Raw genomic sequence first — 19,726 nt, forward strand, 5'->3', positions numbered from 1 at the left:
CTTTTCCAATCTGGATGCCCTTTATTTCCTTCTCTTCTCTGATTGCTCTGGCTAGTACTTCCAACACTATGTTGAATAGGAGCGGTGAGAGTGGGCATCCTTGTCTGGTTCCTGTTCTTAAAGAAAAAGCTTTCAGTTTTTCCCCATTCAGGATGATATTGGCGATGGAATTCTACCTCCAGACTGCAATGTGGAAATTGTCTGACTTTCCAGCCTCAGACTCAAGCCTTCAAGACTGCAACATCAACTCTTTCTCGAATTGCCAGTCTGCCAGCATGCCCTGAATTTGAGACCTGCCAGTCCCCATGATTGTGTAAGCCAATTCCTGGAAAAAAATCTCCTTTCCCACCCCCCACCCTAATTGGTTCTCTTTCTCTGTGGTATATCTGTACAATGGAATATTACTCACCGTAAAAAGGAATGAAGTACTGACACATGCTACAACATGGAATAACCTTGAAAACATTAAGCTGAATGAAAGTCAGACAAAAAAGGTCATATATGGTCATACATTGTATGATTCATTCATTCATTTATTTATTTATTTTTTTTCAAGATGACCGGTTAGGGGATCTCAACCCTTGGCTTGGTGTTGTCAGCACCACGCTCAGCCAGTGAGCAAACCAGCCATCCCTATATGGGATCCAAACCTGCGGCCTTGGTGTTATCAGCACCACACTCTCCCAAGTGAGCCATGGGCCGGCCCTGTATGATTCATTTATATGAAATGTCCAGAATAGATAGATCCATTGAGATGGAAAGTAGATTAGTGGTTGCCCAGTGTTGGGGGTTGCTAGGAATGGGAAGTAAGTGCTTAATGGGTATATTTTTTCTTTTTGGGGGTGATGAAATGTTCTGGTACTAGATCGTGGTAATGGCTGCACGACTTTGTACTAAAACCACTATATTGTATGCTTTAAATGAGTGATTATATGATATGTAAATTATATCTCAATAAAACTATTATTTAAAAAGTAAATATCCATTACATCTCCCTCCCTTTCCCCTCTACCAGGCAATGTAAATAGAGCTTGCCAGCTGCCTGGCAACATCCATCAGTCCCTAATTCTTTTTTTTTTTTCCTTTTTGTCTTTTTTCGTGACCAGCAACGGATCGCAACCCTCAGTGTCGCGCCCGTACCGGACCGGGACCGGCAATGGTATGACAACCCTCAGTGTTGCACCCGCACCTCGCTCAGCCAGTGAGCAGCCGGTCTGTATGTGGGATCCAAACCCTCAGCGGGAGCACCGCTGTGCTCGCAAGCGGCGCACTGTAGCAGTGCGCCATCAGGCCGGCCCATCAGTCCCTAATTCTATGTTGCATTTTGTGACAGCACTTCTTTCCCCTCAAAGCTAATTTAGATGTTCATTTTAACCAGATTTGTTGAAGAAAAATGCTGGGGGGGGGGGGCTGCAAGGAATTCACTAGTGTTTTGACTCCAGGCCCAGATCCTACCTGTGGATGATGCTGATGAGGGAGCGGCTCAGAGCTAACAGGCCAGAGTCTTGTCCTCTGGGAGCTTACAGTAAAAAGAGAAACAAGGCCCCGAGGATACGTGGCTGATGTTGCCTTAGTTATCTTTTAAGGATGCTAACAGCCCAAACTGAACATTCTTTAGAAGGAAGCCATCCTTCCATCCTAGCTACTCATTTTCTGGGCCTTGCCCATCACCTCCCACCAACCAGTGTTCTGTGACGGGACTATCAGCCACTTGCTGTACATCTTCTTTCTCCTCCTTTTCCTCTTCCCTTGTGGATGCCAGCCACCTCTTACAAACCAGCTCCTGGGAGGCCTAAGCACAGTTTTCTTCAGGCTGCAGTGGCTTGGAAAACTCAACCCTGTCCCCCAGCCTTCCTTGGTCCTCAGGAGTTCTAAATGCTGATAGATGCCAAGAGCTTTTAGATCCCTTCTTTGTTCCTGCTGAGTAGAGGGTTGGAGGTGGGGTGGGTAAGGAGTCAGATCTTGGGCCTCCTTTTCTTGCAGAATTCTGGTACTTCCCACAGAAGGAAATTGACCCTTGAACACTACCCAGCATTCAAGGGGCAGCCTAGGGGCATCACCTCAGATGACCAATCCTTGGGAGATTAGTGTTCATAATGGAGAAGGGGTTCCCACAGCTTCAGCAGTCTCATGACTACTAACATTCCCAGCATCTCTAAGGAGAGTAAAGAGCTGGAATCTAGAGATTGCCTGAAAGAGCAATGAGTGTTGGATAGAAATAGGACAAATTCTTAGCTTCTCCCAGCAGGGCAAAGGAACAGGGAAATAAGAGACCAGAGGATTTAGTGACCTAAAGTGCCAGAGAGTCCTAGGGCTGAAAATAGAGAAGCTGGTGGGTGAGGGGGGATCAGATGGCAGGAAATTAACAGGTCTATACCAGCCAGGGGGAATCCAATAAAATTATAATACTAGGAGCTCTGCCGTTAAGGAGCCTATAAAAATTTAGTTCAGGAATAAAAATTAATACACAAAATAATTTGTAATTTGGTGCTAAACTGTGGTATCGACAAAAAAATGCTGTAGGAACTCTGAGATCATGTGGGCTGGCATTCTTTGTTAGGTAATGGCTGAATAAGACAGTGCTCATTTAGCCAAAGGACTTTGTGCCCCAGCTACAGTGGCTACAGCTTTTAGAGATGAGTGTGTCTGAGTCTTGCATGGTTTCATGGAGGAAGTATGGGGGGTGGAAGCTTAATCATCATCACCGTTTGTCAATCTCCATAGTCATCAACAAGCACCACAATAAACAGTCATTGAGCCTCCCTCCCTCACTAGGTTCACACTTCCGTTGGGGAGACACAGAAAGAGTTGAAAGAGTAATGCAAGAGAGCATGTGCCAGTAGCACAAAGACAACAAAGTAAGGGTTGGGGAGGTGAGAGAAGGCTTCCTGGAGGAGGTAGTATCTGAGCTGACTCTTGAAGGAAAGTTAGTGTTTGGAGTAATGGAGAAAAGGGTGAAGGGAGCTGTATATGGCATCAAGAAGGCACAGAGGTGGGAGTGAGCAAGGCAAATAGCATAAGTGAGAAAGCTGGCTGGATTGGAGCAAAGGGTGTGTGGTAGGGCAATGTGGGCGGTAAAGTTTGAGAGGGAAGTTGTGTGATTATAGAGAGCCTTGAATGGCAGACAGAGGAGTCATTTTGGAACAAAGAAGAAAGGCATTGTAGATTTGAGTATTTGGGGAGTAATGAGGGCACAGGAAGGAGAAGGAAAGGCTAAAAGAAAAACGATGGGATTCTACATTCTTCCCAGCCTCACTCTCCCATGTTAGGGTGACCACCTCACCCCATCCCAACAAACTGGAATAAATTGATCACAGTGCCTGAGATCCACCTCTAAAACGGGTTCCTAAAGCAGTCCCCATATTTTACTGGTAGGGAACGTCGTCCTAGTTGGAACATCCCAGGTAGTCAACACTTTGTCTGAAATTGTTCTCAATAACGTTGACCTCCCTCGTGACATGGAAAGGAGGATGATCAGCTTCCTAGCCCAGCTGCTGGCACAGGTGCAGACCAGGATGGGGAGTCAGCTTCAGAAGGCAACAACCTTTGATGTTGAATGTCCCTGAATCAGCACTGGGGAAAGGAGGCAGCAGTTGGGGGAAACTTAAGAAACTACACAAGGACAAGACAGTCTACCCTCCTGAGGCCATCCAGTTGGTTGGCTGCTACTTGGCCATTCCTCACATAGATTCTTTTTACTGACTTCCTGCAACAAAAGGAGATTGGCACAGGCTCTGCTACATTTATATTATTACCAGGAGGCAGATGTTTTCTCTTTTTCTCTGGGGTTTAGAATTATGCAAATGAAGGCATGAAAACAAAAGCTCAGTGAGGTGGGGGAGGATTATTCTTAAGAATCCAGGCAATTTTCAGGGCTGGTTAAGACACCCGCCTCAGTTTTTACTAAGGCTCTCTTGGCTCCTTGCCAGTCTATTTAGAATTTCGTACCTGTTCAGAACCTTTCGACCAAAGACCTGCAAGTTCATTCTAAAGCTCCTACCCTGGCTTCATTTTGCAAGTGGAGAAATCAAGGCATATGCTATGTGCTCTCAGTGTTTGCGGGCTGACCTTGACTCTTGACCTCTATCCTGTTCTGTCTTCCCTCTGCTGCATACAATCTTGCCTGGAAAGGAAACTCTAGCCCAATTGACTTCCAGGTTCCCCCTCCCGTGATATTATCTGGAGGGCAATAGGACCTGGGGAGGTTCAACCCTGCGGCCTAGGAGGGCACACCTGCCTAACCGCGTGGGTTGAGCGAGTGTGGGAGCCAGTCATTTAGCTCGTTAGGGAGGGCGGGGTAGAAGAGGGTGTCTGCAGCTCTGTGGGAGGAGAAAAGCCGTGGCTCCCTCCTGGGTCCTCCTGGGTCCCTCCTGGATCCGCGTGGGGAGAAGTGCTTTTGGAGAGTGGCCCAAGCCCCTTTTTGTCGCACTCCTCCCCACGGAGCATCCTACCAGCTAGCCGCCCTGGAATTCTCTGGCTAGTTTTGTCTGGCCCCAGCTGTCCCTCCCATCTCGCCCTCCCCGCCCTGCTTTTGCCTCAGTTCTGAAGCCGCCGACCTTTCCTGGCTGGAACCAGGCAGGACCCCGGCAGCAGAAGGCGCCCAAGAATTTGGTGACATCTGCCTGGTGGGGTTGGCGCCCTGCACGTTATGCTTCTCACTTGCAAAGTTTGTCCGTGGAGAAAAAGCCCCTCCAGACTTTTCTTGATCCTGCAGCGCTCGTTCTCTGCTTCTCTCCCTGAAGACTACTCTCGAGGACAGAGTTGTGGCATTGCTCTTGTCCCCGGCTCCCCACTGTCTTGGGGGCGGGACTTGGGGAATTGGTGGAGCCATCCTGAAACCCTCGACTCGGAGCCAGTCCTGAGAGAGCGCCGGGGAGCAGGTGAGCAGGCAAGCTAATAGCCACAACCTAGCAGAAGCTAGGGTACCTAGGCACTGAACTGAATCCCCGAAGGACGCTCAGGCTGCGCCCCCTCTCCTGCCCTGGCTCAGTTCTCCGCTGGTTTGAGAGGGCACAGTGGTGTCAGGACTCCTCGCGAGGAGCTGCGGAGTGTCGGTGCCCCGACCGAGTGGCTACCACCCTTCCTTGGGAGAGCTGCGAAAGGAGCCGTCGTGGAAACAGCTGTTCCCATGGCCCTTCACGTGCCGGGAATCGGACTCGGGACTGGGCGCTGGGACGCTTGCTTTTGCCTTGTCCAAGTTTCACAGCACGGATGTTGACGATTGGAATCTTGACCAATCAACAGTTAAGCTCAAAGTGGTACTCCAGGGCTCTCCATCCCAGACTCCAAGTGGAATCTGAATGTACAAGAGAGGAGGCTTCTGCTGTAACTAGTGGATCTCCGTACTGGAACCGGACTTGACAGGGCCCTCCTCACGGAAACCTGGACTGCACTGCCTACAGGGTTCTCTTGGGGATGGGTGGAGGGGTGCTTTGAACACCAGACCACAACACTCAGAACCTTGACAATGGACAGAGTTTATGAAATCCCCGAGGACGCAAATGTGGACCCGGTTTCATCTCTGGAAGAAGATGTCATCCGTGGGACCAACCCCCGCTTTACCTTTCCATTTAGCATCCTCCTCTCCACCTTTTTGTACTGTGGGGAGGCTGCATCCGCCTTGTACATGGTTAGAATCTATCGAAAGAATAATGAAACCTACTGGATGGCATACACCTTTTCCTTCTTTATGTTTTCATCCATTATGGTCCAGTTGACCCTAATTTTTGTCCACAGAGATCTGGCCAAAGATAAACCGCTGTCATTATTTATGCATCTAATCCTCTTGGGACCTGTTATCAGGTGAGCAACTTTTTAATCTCCGCCTGCCTCCTCCTGCCCCAGACTTGTGCAGACAAAGATGAAACTAATATTAACAACACTGATACTGTGCCTCTGATCTAATCAATTCTCTTGTTCCCTCCCACTCTTGGCTTCCCTATCTATCATCCGAAAGACTTGTATGAAATCTTAAATGCCATCATGATGAACATGTGGCATGTACCCGTGTTCTAAAACTATGAATGATACCGTCGATAAGACTATTAGACAGTGTTTGCTCTCTGGACTTTGGGTTGTGAAAACTGACATGAGACCAACAGACATAGTCACCCCGTGCCTATGGGCCACAGCTGCAGAGTGTGTAATTTTGACTTTGCCTTTTGGATACTCTGTAAATTGGATGAAAGTTTCTTCCCTCTTCATCCCATCCCACATTCAGTTTCTTTACCTTGAGCTGCTTTAGCTGCTGCTGCTGCCATTTTCAAATTTTACAGAGTAACTTGACATCTGGAAAATATTTTTTAAGCCATCTGTGGTAATCTGATACCCCAACCCAATGTAGTTCATTTTTCTCTGTCATTTCATCAGTCTCCTGTTTCTCTCTTTGTATATTTCTGCAGTAAAGGCACACAGTTGGCAGGGGGCAAAGGAAGACAGTCCAACTGTCCATGTGGAGGCAGTAGCATGATGTAATAGTACAAGGGGTCTTCAAAAAGTTCATGGAAAGATTTGTATTATCTTTTAATTCTATTTTTCCATGAACTTATTGAAGTACCCTCATATGAAGTATTTCCATTCAGGTTGCCTTGAAGGGACGAGAATGTGCTTAATCCTAGGGAGACAGGCATCTGTCATCAGTCTCATCTGGATGCTATGGTCTGTTCAAGGTAGAGAGATATTGCAAAACTTATGAGGTTAGGAGGAAGGAATGGACCAAGTTTGTCTTGATTGCAAAAGAGACAGGCATCTGTAGTCAGCTGAGGAATATGGGTCAGAGTATTGATGTTGTAATTGCAATGGGAAGATATCTCATTGTTAGAGAACTAAAAACAGTCTAAAACTGATTAAGGATGGAACTCCCCTCTTTATAAAAATATTTATCTGTAAATATATATAATTTTTGTCAATTATACCTCAATAAAGCTGGAACTTTTTTATCAATATATTTTTAAATGGGGAGGAATTGATTAGGTTCCATCAGAGAAAATATAAGCTATCAACAGAAACAGTGGCCTGAAATTCAGGAGACCTGGATTCTAGTCCTCCTTCTGTCATTGACTAGTTGGGTGGCCTTGGTGGAATTTCTGAAGATGCCTTGGTCCCTCATCTGTAAAATAAATGAGTTGGGCTAGATCATGGGTCTCAAATGCTTATGGGGGCCAGGTACGTATCATAAATGAGTGAAGCGGGCCAAGTATATGAAAAACAGCCTCGTGTGTGATAAATGAAAACGAAGTCTCGATGTTAGAGAAATAATGGGGAGTAGTGAGTACCGTGGCAATCTGGAGTCCCATGATCTCCTAAAGAAGGCAGCTGCTCTATAGCTCCAGCCCATTGTTCCCATGTTGGAATTCAGACCCAGTGTTGCCAGATCCCCCAACTTCTCAGGAGAAGCTCCCAGGACAGGCTTTTATGTGAAATGTCATGATTTAGAAAGTGCCACATAGGCCAAACCACATCTGTTGATCAGATGTGACTTAGCTGGCCTGTATGCAATCTTTGGGCTGAGTGACATAAAGGTCCTTTCCAGTTCTAAATCTCTGAAGTTAAGTTGTAAAAAAGGAGATCTCATCTTGAACTTGGAACCAAGACATTTAAAGATGTCACTAGAGGAACAAGGAAACCATTCTTCTCTCCCTTTTCAAATGCAGTATATTGAATTAACAGATCAAGAACTCTCAAGATACAAATTTCAGTAAGTACCCAGCCCCCAGTTTTGACCTGCCTTATTTGCTTTGTGGCCTACCAAGCCATCTTTGATTTGTATGGAGTTTTGAGTATTGGTTTTCATTTTTATCATTTAGCTTCCACTAGAAATGATTGGGAAGCATTTATAACCTCAGGCAGCTAGGCCCACAGTGGGGAAAAATAATTAAAAACTCATAAATTATAGTCTTGATATGTTTGCTTTCAAGACCAGTTACTTTTTAGGTAGGTAGGAACTTGATTAGTGCTATCAGGCACATGAAGGTGTTTGGAGAGCCTGGCTCCCTTGTATGAAATGCAAACGGACTTCAGGAAATAAAAAGATACTCTAATTTACTGAAGCCTATGAGCAAGGCAAACACTCTTACTTAAACAAGTAAATAGCCTTAAGAATAGAGGCATAAACAGAGCATTTTACGCCACCACCTTCCCCAGTATTTTATTCAGCAATAGCATTGATAGGCTTGGGTTAAAATCTAAAATTTTTTGTTGAAAATGCACTCATGCATGTTTCCCTGAATGGGAAGAGAGTGTTGCTTTTTCTTTTTGTTCTTTCTTTCCATGCTTTTCTCTCCCAGGTCTTAAAGTTTGTCCCTAGAATGTGAAAGTTTCACACTACACACTTCAGAGTGGTGCACATGAACCAGTCTCGGGGGGCATCCTGTGGAGAACGGTGGCCAGCACATGTTCCAAACATTCCTATTGGGAGCCAAAGCCTGGAGAGCGTATAAATCTCTGAACTTGTCTTTGGTCTATTTTTCTGTTAAGTTACATTTCTGTTATTATTAGCCTCTTCTCCCATCACTTCTCACCCTGTATTCTTTTTTCCTTTTTATTCTTTTACTTACTCAACAAATACTTATCAAATATCCAGTATGTGATAGGGCTGTGAGCAAGATAAATACAACCCTGCCCTTAATCTATTAGGGAAGATGTCTTAATTTCCACCACTATTGTTCTTACTTGTCATAAGAAATAGTCCACAGTTTCCATTCATTTCAGAGTGAGTGGGGGAAGTGGTAATTCATGTGTTCCAAAGCAAGTTGTTCTACTTGTTCTGGTTGCTTCTCTTCTGTTCACATCAGAACTCCTAAAGACTTCTGAATTATATGGAGGAGTCAAGCAGGAAATGTGGTCTTATCACTATAGGTATTTCAATGGTAATAGGCTCTCATAAGGATGTTTTCTTCTTTCTAAAGAAAGAATCAAGTTAAAAGGCTGTTGTGCCCAAACAGGACAAGAGGCACAAAAGTAACCTTTACAGAAATCTTTTGAGGTTCCCTAGGTATGTAATATATTTGGTTCTGAGTTGTCAAGTCTTTTAAATACCTTTATGCTAAATGGTTTCCTGTGTATGTGAGAGTTTTTTTTTTTTTTCCTGATCTCTCCCAAGACTTTTTGGCCAAGACAGTTATAGTTGTGGGTGCTTTCTTGAAAACGCAGAACCTGAAAACCCCAATTATGGAGTGGAATGCTTTGAGTAAGCAATAGTTTACATCAGGAACTTGAGGTGTCATGAAAACTAGGGCCTTTTGGAACCCTCATTCTTTCTCAACATAGTATTTACTTAATACCTTTGTGTTCAAGCCATTCTTCTACCACAGGCCTATTCTTTTTTTTTGGCAGCTGGCCGGTACAGGGATCAAACCTTGGACCTTGGTGTTATCATCACCATGCTCTAACCAGCTGAGCTACCTGGCCAGCCCACAGGCCTATTCTTTTTTTTTTAAAAAGATGACCGGTAAGGGGATCTTAACCCTTGACTTGGTGTTGTCAGCACCACGCTCAGCCAGTGAGCGAACCGGCCATCCCTATGTGGGATCCGAACCCAGGGCCTCGGTGTTATCAGCACCGCACTCTACCAAGTGAGACACGGGCCGGCCCACCACACGCCTATTCTTAATGAGACAAAACAATTCCTTAAGTCCTCAGGGAAGTACAGGTACTTCTGAAATGGTGTTTTTAGGTTGGTTGGTGACAGAACAAAAAGGGATTTAGACTCAAGTAACTTGTAGAAGGCACGACCAACCCTTTGACTCACGAGAAATGAACAGAACAGCAGAGAGGGAATGGCAAAAAGTAGCACAACCTCCCGAAGTTATTTTTTCCCCTCATGACAAACTCCTTTCCCAGGACAGCTTCAGTTAAGTTCTCATGATTCTTTACTTCTGCAGATGTTTGGAGGCCATGATTAAGTACTTCACACTGTGGAAGAAAGAGGGGCAGGAGGAGCCCTATGTCAGCCTCACCCGAAAGAAGATGCTACTAGGTGGCGAGGAGGTGCTGATAGAATGGGAGGTGGGCCACTCCATCCGGACCCTGGCTGTGCACCGCAATGCCTACAAACGTATGTCACAGATCCAAGCCTTCCTGGGCTCAGTGCCCCAGCTGACCTATCAGCTCTATGTGACCCTGATCTCCTCAGAGGTCCCCCTGGGTAGAGGTGAGTGGGATCAGGAGAGGGAGGGCTTCATTTAAATCAAGGATCTTAGAAGTCTAAACCTGAGCTGTCCAATATACTGGCCACTAGTTTCATATGGCTATTTAAATTTAAATTAAATAAAATTAAAAACTTACTCCCTTGGTAATACTAGCCACACTTCACGTGTTCAATAGCCACGTGTGGCTAATGACAACTATATTGGACAACACAGATACAGAACATTTCTATCATCACAGAAAGTTCTGTTGGGCAGCACTAGTAGATTGTCAAAGAACTTGGTGAGTCCAGACATCTCAGGCCTCCCAGATTTCTTAAACTGGGGTAAACTGTTTAGACTAAAAATCCCACAGATTAACCCTCTCTGGGCCCAGAAGAAGCTAGTAATACCAGCAGTCAATAGGATATTTTCCCTTGCCCAGAGTATTTAAATTACGTTGTTAGTTGTTTTGTTTGTTTAGGGATGACCATCTTTAAATAAGAGGTTCCCAAATATTACTGATCATCAAAATTGTGTGGTAAGCTTTTTTAAAAAAAATTACATTCCTTTGGGGGAGAGAGAAGTAGTGTACTGATGGGTACAAAACTATGCTATCTACCCTAAGTGATTCATTGTGCAGTATATGCATGTGTTGAAACAACACACTGTACCCTAATAATATGAACAAGTAAATGTTAAAATTTTTCAAAAATTACATTCCCTCCGTAGACTTGAATCAATCCCAGAGTGTGGCGAGGCCAGAAATCTATATTTCTAAAAAGTACCCCAGTTGATTCTGATAAGCTACATTTGATAACCACTGATTTAATTTCTCCCAACGCCAGTGGAAAGAAAGAAAAGGGGTATGGGACAAATACTGATGAAAGGCCCGGTCCATGTTCTGACCTTCACTGTGATCTCTGGAGGAAGTTATAAAGCACTGCCTTAATTTCCCACTTGTAAAAGAGAGATCCTGAAATGAGTAAGACTTTTGGTGGAGGATGAAATGTGAGTCAGTGTTTTCAAAGTCAAGATAAAATGCTGTTAGTGAGTTTTAACAGCCTGAGGTTTGCTTCATCTGCTTGGGCAGGAGCTGGTACAGGCATGGGTACAGTTTTGGGCCATTTCCTTAGTATTAGATGCTGACCCTGTTTGGCAAAGTCCGATGTCTCAAATAAATGTAAGAAGGAAATTTGTCCTCTCTTCTCTTTTTCTCCACCAAGAATTGTTCATGAAGTTCTATTGATCTTGAAGCTTTTCACATGAGTAAATTGACAGTAGTTTGAAGAGAAAACTCTGGAAATGATGATGCTTTTCCTCCTGAGAATTTTGAGGGTCACCAAATCTGTATATACATTACAAAAGTAATACATGCACAAACTGACCTACTGGGTAGTTGTATATGCACATAAAATTTCTGGAAAGCTATGCAAGAAACTATCTCTAGGCAGTGGGAATAAGTCAGCGGACTTTTACATTTTACTTTAAATCCTTCTGTATAGTTTGAAATTTTTACCATGATCAAGTATGACTTTTGTGTCCTTATTTTTAAATTATACAAATCAAATATGGTTATGATAAAAATTCAAAACCATACAGATTAGACATAAACTAGGAAATGTAATCTCACTCCCCAAAGGTAATCTCTGTTAACCATTCAGTATATATCCTTCCAGACTTATTTTGACTATATAAATATAAACATCCATACTACATATAAACTGAATGTATATAATTTTTGCCCAGAAATGGACTGTATGAAATATTCTGTTCAGCAACATGTCTTTTTCAAAAGTATGCCAACACATCTTTTTTCAACAGTTATTTATATATATGTATACTATATAATAATAATATATATTTCCTTTATATGCCTCAGACCACTCTTTCTTATGTCCCTAATTTTCTATTGGTAGTATTAAAGCTTGTTTCTAATTTTTCACAAAAAAGTTTTTTTCTTATTACAAACTATGCTACAGTGAACATCTTTGTTAATGTCTGTGTACTTGAATGAGAATTTGTAGGATAAATTTACAGCAGTAGAATTGCTGGTGAAAGGATATCTATGTTTAGGATTTTATTGATACTGCCAAATAATCTTCCCAAAAGGTTGTATGAATTTGTACTCCCACTAACAGTATATGAATGTGCCTGTTTCTTCATATCTTAAACAAAATATTATTTATATAATTATATAATTATAAAATTACTGGCTTTTTAAATAATTTGCTTTCTTTGATTATGAGTGAAGCTGAGCATCTTTTAATGTTTGGTCATTGTGTATGTATGTTCTGCGAATTGCTTATTTATGTATTTCACTCACTTTTTCTAGTGGGTCATTTGTCTTTTTAGGATGTTTAGGATGGCTGTTATCAAAAAATTAATATTAATTTGTAGGAGCTATTTACTTATTCTGGCCATTCTTTCTCATGAAGAAAGAATGTGGATGAGTGTGTGTGTATACATTTGTATAATTTTTTGCGTGTATATACACATATTTTAAGTGTGCTTATATACATCATATATATAATAAGTGTGTGACACACTGTATTTAATATACACGATGTACTCTGCTTGTAGTATCTTCTGGCATTCTGAGGTATTACATTTTTATGTATTCAAATTCTTTATTGCTTTTAGATTTTGTGCCTTTCTTACAAAGGCCTTTCAACTTTCATCCAGTAGAGTAATTTACCCCGATCTTCCAAATAAATTAATTTCCAAGATCAATTTGTCAATTCCCCTACCAAAAAACAAAACAAGGAAAAAATAATAAAAACGAAAGAAAAAACAGTTCATTGACATTCTGATTGGGATTGTATTAAATTATTTAGATTAGGGCCGGCCCGGTGGCGCACTGGATAGTGCGCCGCTTGGGAAGCGTGGTGGCGCTCCCGCCCGAGGGTTCGGATCCCACATGCAGACCGGTTCCCGCTCACTGGCTGAGCGAGGCGCGGGAGCAGCACCAAGGGTTGTGATCCCGTTTCCGGTCCCGGTCCGGTACGGGGGCGACACTGAGGGTTGCGATCCGTTGCCGGACATGGAAAAAGACAAAAAAAAATTAAAAAAAATAAAAAAAATAAATAAATAAATAAATTATTTAGATTATTGGGGGGGGGATTTACAAATCCCTCTATATCATTAAATATTTTTAAGTGCACTTCAGTAAAGTTGTATCGTTTTCTCGCTATAGGTCTTGCACATTTTTGTAAGGCTTATTTCTAGGTGTTCTATCAGTTTTAAAATGACCTGATTTTCTAAGTGCCAGGATAGTGCCCAGGTAAAATAAATGCACCTACTACACTTTTAGAAATAGAGGGATGACGTGATGATGAAGAAGAACATAGCAGCTAGCAGATAGCATTTACTAGGTTCTAGGCATTTCTCTAAGCCCTTTACATTTAATTATTTCATCTAACCTTCACATCAACCCTGTGAGATAATTATTATTATTCGCAGTGACAAATGAGGAAACAGACACTGAGAAGTGAAGTAAATTCCCCAAGGTAGTAGTAGGTGGCAAAGATTGGATTGGAATCCAGGGTGTCTACCTCCAGAGACCATGTTTCTAACTACGGCAGCTTTTGATGTCTTATGGCATGAGTCTATTTGTAGTGTGACAGATGGAAAGTATTTTTACATTTATTGGAAGTATCACGTTCTCTTCCTTCTATTACACTAATATCAATAAATGAGTTCTAATTTAAGGGAAAGCATTGCCACGCTTAACTAGATGTACCTCTGGCATTCCTAGCTCCACAAAAAGCATCAGCTCTTGAGGATGGGACTGCGAGTGGTTTAGAAAGCCAAGAGTAGCCACTCTGATAGTCTCCCATTTCAGTCTTTGAGACTCCAACACTCTACTTATAGCTGAAGAAGATCTCAGAAACAGCTGTGCTGCCTTTTGGGTTTTCATGGGGAAGTCTTCACTTTTCTTGCATATTAAATTGACATCTCCATGGCTCTAGTTTCCCTGGATCCAGTGTTTTTATAAGGAGCAGAAAACTCCAGCTTTTCCTTTGGAGGAGTACCTCTCAGGCCTCCTACTTTCCTTGAGAACACCAAATTTTTTCTCAGTAATCAGTATCCTTTGACATAAAGGAGGAAAAAGAAAGGGCCACCTGTGTGGTCTGCAGTTGAGGCATAGGTACAGCAGGCTAGGGAGCATCCTGGCCCTTCTGGGCCACTACTCTAACATATAGTGCTATGGATGGTAGGAAACAGGGTTTTAAAATTTTTGAACTGCTCTGCTGGAAGTTCAGAGATTTCTAAAGTATTCTAAAGCATGGGGGTGATGAATTGACATTGCTGATGGCAAATACAAGCAACTCTAGAGTGTCTCAGTGAATTGGGAAACTGAGGCACATAGATATTCAGTGCCTTCCATAAACTCCCAGACAGCTGAACCAAAGATTTCTAATCCTAGGTATTTTATGCTGCCTCTCTAAATTCACAATTCTTCGTTAACTCCACAAACATTTACTGAGAACCTACTATGTTCCAGGCAGTATGTTAAGTTCTGAGGATACATTAATGAACAAAATAGATGTGGTCCTTTCTTGCCCTCATGGAATTTCCAGTATATGTTTTGACATGTCACTGGAGTTAAGTATTGTAGAAGCATGCACAAACAGGATTAGTTCCTTAAAGAAAATATACATCAAAGAAGGGATTTCTATTAGCAAGGGCATTTTCTGTGAGTCTCCTAAGACTGGATTTTTTTTTTTTTAATTATTTTATTTTATTTTATTTTTTTAAAATGATGACCGGTAAGGGGATCTCAACCCTTGACTTGGTGTTGTTAGCACCATGCTCACCCAGTGAGCAAACCGGCCATCCCTATATGGGATCCGAACCCGTGGCCCTGGTGCTATCAGCAGCGCACTCTCCCGAGTGAGCCACAGGCCGGCCCAAGACTGGATTTTTTTTAGAGTTTTTTCTGCCTCATTCAGTGTTTGCTTAAAAGTCTGCTTCATCAGGTAGGTCTTCCCTATCCCTTTATATGTGCTCTTCTCATGTTAGTGACTTCTCAGTGATAGTTCTAAGACCCACACTTTGAAAAGCTTATTTTGTATGTTTATATTTATATGATTAAGGTATTAGAGTATATGTTCATCATGGAAAATTTAAAAAACAGAGAAATATAGAAAAAAGATTTTAAAAACTGCTATAAAACCCTATTGCACACAAAAATATTTTGGCTCATTTTTAAAAATTTTATTTCTGTGCATGTTATTTTGTTTTATTTGTTTTATATTTAAGGTATACAATGTGATGTTTTAATATATGTATACATTGTAAAATGATTACCACAACCAAGCTAGTTAACATATCCATCACCTCGCTTAGTTACCATTTGTGTGTGCGTGTGTGTGGTGAAAACACTTAAGATCCACTCTCAGAAAATTTCAAGTGTACAATACATTATTATCAACTGTAATCACCATGCCATACATTAGATCTCCCAAGCTTATTCATCTTGTAACTGAAAGTTTGTACCCTTTGACCAAAATACTCCCATTTCTCCCAACCCTCAGCCCCTGGCAACCACTGTTCTACTGTTGCTATGAGTTCTACTTTTTTAGGTTCCTCATATAGGTGAGATCATGCAATACTTGTATTTCTGTGTCTTGCTTCACTTAGCATAATGGCTTCTAGGTTCATCTGTGTTGTCACAAATGGCAGGATTTCCTTCATTTTATGGCCGAATAATATTCCATATAATATATATATATATAATAATAATATATATATACACGCACACAGCACATCTTCTTTATCTATTCATCTGTCAATGGGTACTTATGTTGTTCCACATCTTGGCTATTGTGAATAGTGCTACAATGAACAAAAGAGTGCGGATATCTCTTCAAGATACTGATTTCATTTCCTTTGGATACATACCAAGAAGTGGGATTGCTGGATCGTATGATAGTTCTGTTTTTAATTTTTTGAGGAACCTCCATACTGTTTTCCATAATGGCTGTACCAATTTACATTCCCACCAACAGTGTACAGGGTTCCCTTTTTTCTGTGTCCTCGCCAACACTTAATCTTTTTTCTATCATAGCCATACTAACAGGTGTGAGGTGCTATTCCATTGTGGTTTTGATTTGCATTTCTCTGATGATTAGTGATGTTGAGCACCTTTTCATATACTTGTTGGCCATTTATATGTCTTCTTTGGAAAAATGTCTATTCATGTGCCTGTTACTTGTTTACATAGCTGTGATCATACGTGAGTTTGCTCTTAACTGCGGCTCTCAAATCCCACCTATCACCTTTCTGGACGTCTGGATCTGACTACAGGCTTCACCACCAACATTGACTAATTGCCTATTTTTTTTTACAGCTGTGCTAATGGTCTTTTCCCTGATATCTGTCACCTATGGGGCTACCCTCTGCAATATGTTGGCTATCCAGATCAAGTACGATGACTACAAGATTCGCCTTGGACCACTAGAGGTCCTTTGCATCACCATCTGGAGGACATTGGAGATCACTTCCCGCCTTGTGATTCTGGTGCTCTTCTCAGCCACCCTGAAACTGAAAGCTGTGCCCTTCTTAGTGCTCAACTTCCTGATCATCTTCTTTGAACCTTGGGTTAAGTTCTGGAAGAGTGGTGCCCAGATGCCCAATAACATTGAGAAAAATTTCAGCCGGGTTGGCACTCTGGTGGTGCTGATTTCAGTCACCATCCTCTACGCTGGCATTAACTTCTCTTGCTGGTCAGCCCTGCAGTTGAGGTTGGCACACAGAGATCTTGTTGACAAAGGTCAGAACTGGGGACATATGGGCCTGCACTATAGTGTGAGGTTGGTAGAGAATGTTATCATGGTATTGGTTTTTAAGTTTTTTGGAGTGAAAGTGTTACTGAATTACTGTCATTCCTTGATTGCCTTGCAGCTCATTATTGCTTATCTGATTTCCATTGGCTTCATGCTCCTTTTCTTCCAGTACTTGCATCCGTTGCGCTCACTCTTCACCCATAACGTAGTGGACTACCTACACTGTGTCTGCTGCCGCCGGCACCCCCAGCGCAGGGCACAGGATGCGGAGCCATCCTTTGAGACTGAAGCAAGGCAAAGCATTGTCTGATTCTATCTTCTGGGTATTTTGGGATGGGTTGGGGGTTGCCAGGAGCAACTCTGAAATTGAAGGAGAGGATGAGGCGCATGGGTGAGTACCCATCAGGAAATTTTCTTGAGTTCTCTGGTAAGCCTATCAGAAGAAGGAGCAGATTCACTGCCATGTTTGGACACCAAGGGTATCCACTATATAGTTGGAAGGGTCAGAAATATTGTTCACACCCTTCCTACCCAGGGCAGTTAGGATAATTTACCTCTAAGCACCTTAGGCTCTCTGTGACCTTCCAGCTCTGCCCATTTGCTTGAGACATTACTGAGCTTTTCTGGGCTGAGCTGAAGGCCCAGAATCCCACCAGAATATATCCTGACTGATCAGAGGATGTGATGGCTTACTAGCTAAGGGTACCTCCTAGTAAATAGTCTGAATGATGTGGAATCTGCAACTGTGGGTGTGGTTGGAGTCTTAATTCCAATGAAACACTCTGGGTAAGAAGAAAACCCCCACTATTAATAGAGCTCCCCAAACAAGTTAGTACTCCATTAGGATTTTACTGGTGACCGAGGGGGAGTGCAGAGTAGGATTCCTTCAGGGACCTGCATGGGGCTCCAGCTTGTCAAGTGGAATGGTTAAATGAAATCTCCCACTTAGTGCCTCACTAACAGGGATTCCCACCAACCCAGCTTTTCTGTGATGTTGGTGTTTTATTACTGGATGTGAACTTCGAGAGGCTGAACTGTAATTGAAAATGTTTCTGATGTATGGGAGAAATGAAGACTGCTTTGTGTCTGCTACTGTCCTGAGTATTTCCTTTATTTGTTTGTTTTAGGGGAGAGAGAAAATAACAATGGCTCAGACATCACCTTCATGTTATTGGGGATTGGGATGGGGGATTGGTGGCTAACATTGTAAGGTAGAGTGAAGGCAGAGGAGGGAAACGAGATCCCATTAAACCATCATTGGTACTGGTTTCTGCCCACAGGATTTTTTTCCCCAAAGTTTATTACGCACTGCCCAGAGGATTTTGCTTTCTCATAAGGAGCATATGTTTATCAACCCTCTGCTCATTTCTATACCCCCAATGGATGAATGCCTGTCTTCCTTTCTCATGTGTCTCAATGTTTACATCTCATATCAGTTGAGTGTTTTGATGTGAGTGCCAGCCGGATGCCTCTAAGGAAACCAAGGAATTGAGGTTACTATGGCCACTGTCTATTGGGACCAAGTGTCCCAGCATTTACCTAACCAATGCTCGCCCCTCACAGTCCAGGAAAGTGAGAACTGCTGTTAGTGTGCACCAGTTGTGGCCACCACAGTGCTTCAAGTAATTGTGAACAATCTGACCTAGGGCTTGCCATCCCCATCCAGTTTTACTCTTGGGATCACGCTAAGAATTAATCTTTAGCCATTTCCCCTCCTCTAAATCCAGTGTCAGAACATTAAGTTGGAGGAGCTCCCTCTTCTAAGTAACAGAGCTGTTAACCAGTATTATCCTATTTCCTGACATGGCTAGTGTGGTTTTCCCAATTTCAGCCACTGTTTGGGGGAAAGTATAGTGACTTGCTTTGGAGCAGTGGAGATTTCTTTTTTCAACCCCAACTCCCTCAATTCTATTTTTCATGATGAAGAGGAGCCTTAGATAGTCGTCATATAAAGCTCGCACTGCTGTCTTCTGTGTTATTCAAGATGAACTTGAAAGAAATAGTCTATTAGCCCACCAGAACATACTGCCCCTTTAGAATTCAAACAAAAATTTCTCCCCAATGGTCAGCATGCCCTCAATTAATAGCAGGAGCAGCATGGAACGATAATTTGTTCATAAAAGCCATGTGAATCAGCTACTTAAGGAGTGGGTGCTATGGAAACGTAGAGAGACACATATACCAAGGCAGGCAGGCCAATTAAAGCTAGAGTGGACATGCACAGGGCAGAAAAGTGTGGCTCAGTACCAGACCAGGCAGAATTTCCCCCCATGTATCCTCCCCAGCCTCAGTGACTTAATACCCCGGGAATGCAGGGAGTTGAGGGAGAGGGGTGTGGAGCAGCTTCCGACCTGAAAAACCTGCTCCCCTCACCCAAGGCGAAGAGACTCTAGTGATGCATTATGCAAGTGAAGCCCCAGAACCTCCTATAGGTGATTGCCTTTCTGTTCCACAGATATCTTCCATATACGCAGGGAAAGAAAGAATTGTGGAATACGGTGGTGGGGCAGGGGATGTTCTCCCTTCCATTTGCAAACACTTCTTTACTTAACTACTGTCTTTTTACCCTCTGAAATCTTAAAGCAACACAGGGTACCTGGGTAGGGGCAAGTCTTGCTGAATGGAAGAGGAGGCAGAGATGGGGCCAGCAAATGGTTTCTGGAAAAGGAAAGCAGAACCACAAAGTTTGGGGAAAAGAACTAGGTCATTGTAACAACAGCTATTCTCATGTCATTGAAAATTTGGTAGGCTAAGTATGGGCAAATTAGCATGTTAGGGAAATGTAAATAAACTAATAGTTGTCGATCTCTT

The 19,726-nt window shown here is 42.7% G+C and overlaps 1 protein-coding gene across 2 annotated transcripts in view; it reads left to right on the forward strand.

Moving 5' to 3' along the window:
- Window positions 1-17,364, forward strand: part of XKRX (XK, Kell blood group complex subunit-related, X-linked) — a 23,134-nt gene extending 5,770 nt beyond the window's left edge. The window contains exons 2-4 of one of the 2 annotated variants that reach the window (XM_008591968.1): window positions 5,458-5,802; window positions 9,882-10,150; window positions 16,480-17,364. In XM_008591968.1, coding sequence (XP_008590190.1) covers window positions 5,468-5,802; window positions 9,882-10,150; window positions 16,480-17,225 — 1,350 coding nt within the window. In that variant the 5' untranslated portion in view covers window positions 5,458-5,467 and the 3' untranslated portion in view covers window positions 17,226-17,364. Of the gene's footprint in view, window positions 1-5,419; window positions 5,803-9,881; window positions 10,151-16,479 lie in introns of those variants that run through there. The other variant, XM_008591969.1, reaches the window with a different exon arrangement.
- The last annotated feature ends 2,362 nt before the right edge of the window (window positions 17,365-19,726 follow it).

This window comes from Galeopterus variegatus, unplaced genomic scaffold, assembly GCF_000696425.1.
Source record: "Galeopterus variegatus unplaced genomic scaffold, G_variegatus-3.0.2 Scaffold7450, whole genome shotgun sequence".
Taxonomy (NCBI): Eukaryota; Metazoa; Chordata; class Mammalia; order Dermoptera; family Cynocephalidae; genus Galeopterus; species Galeopterus variegatus.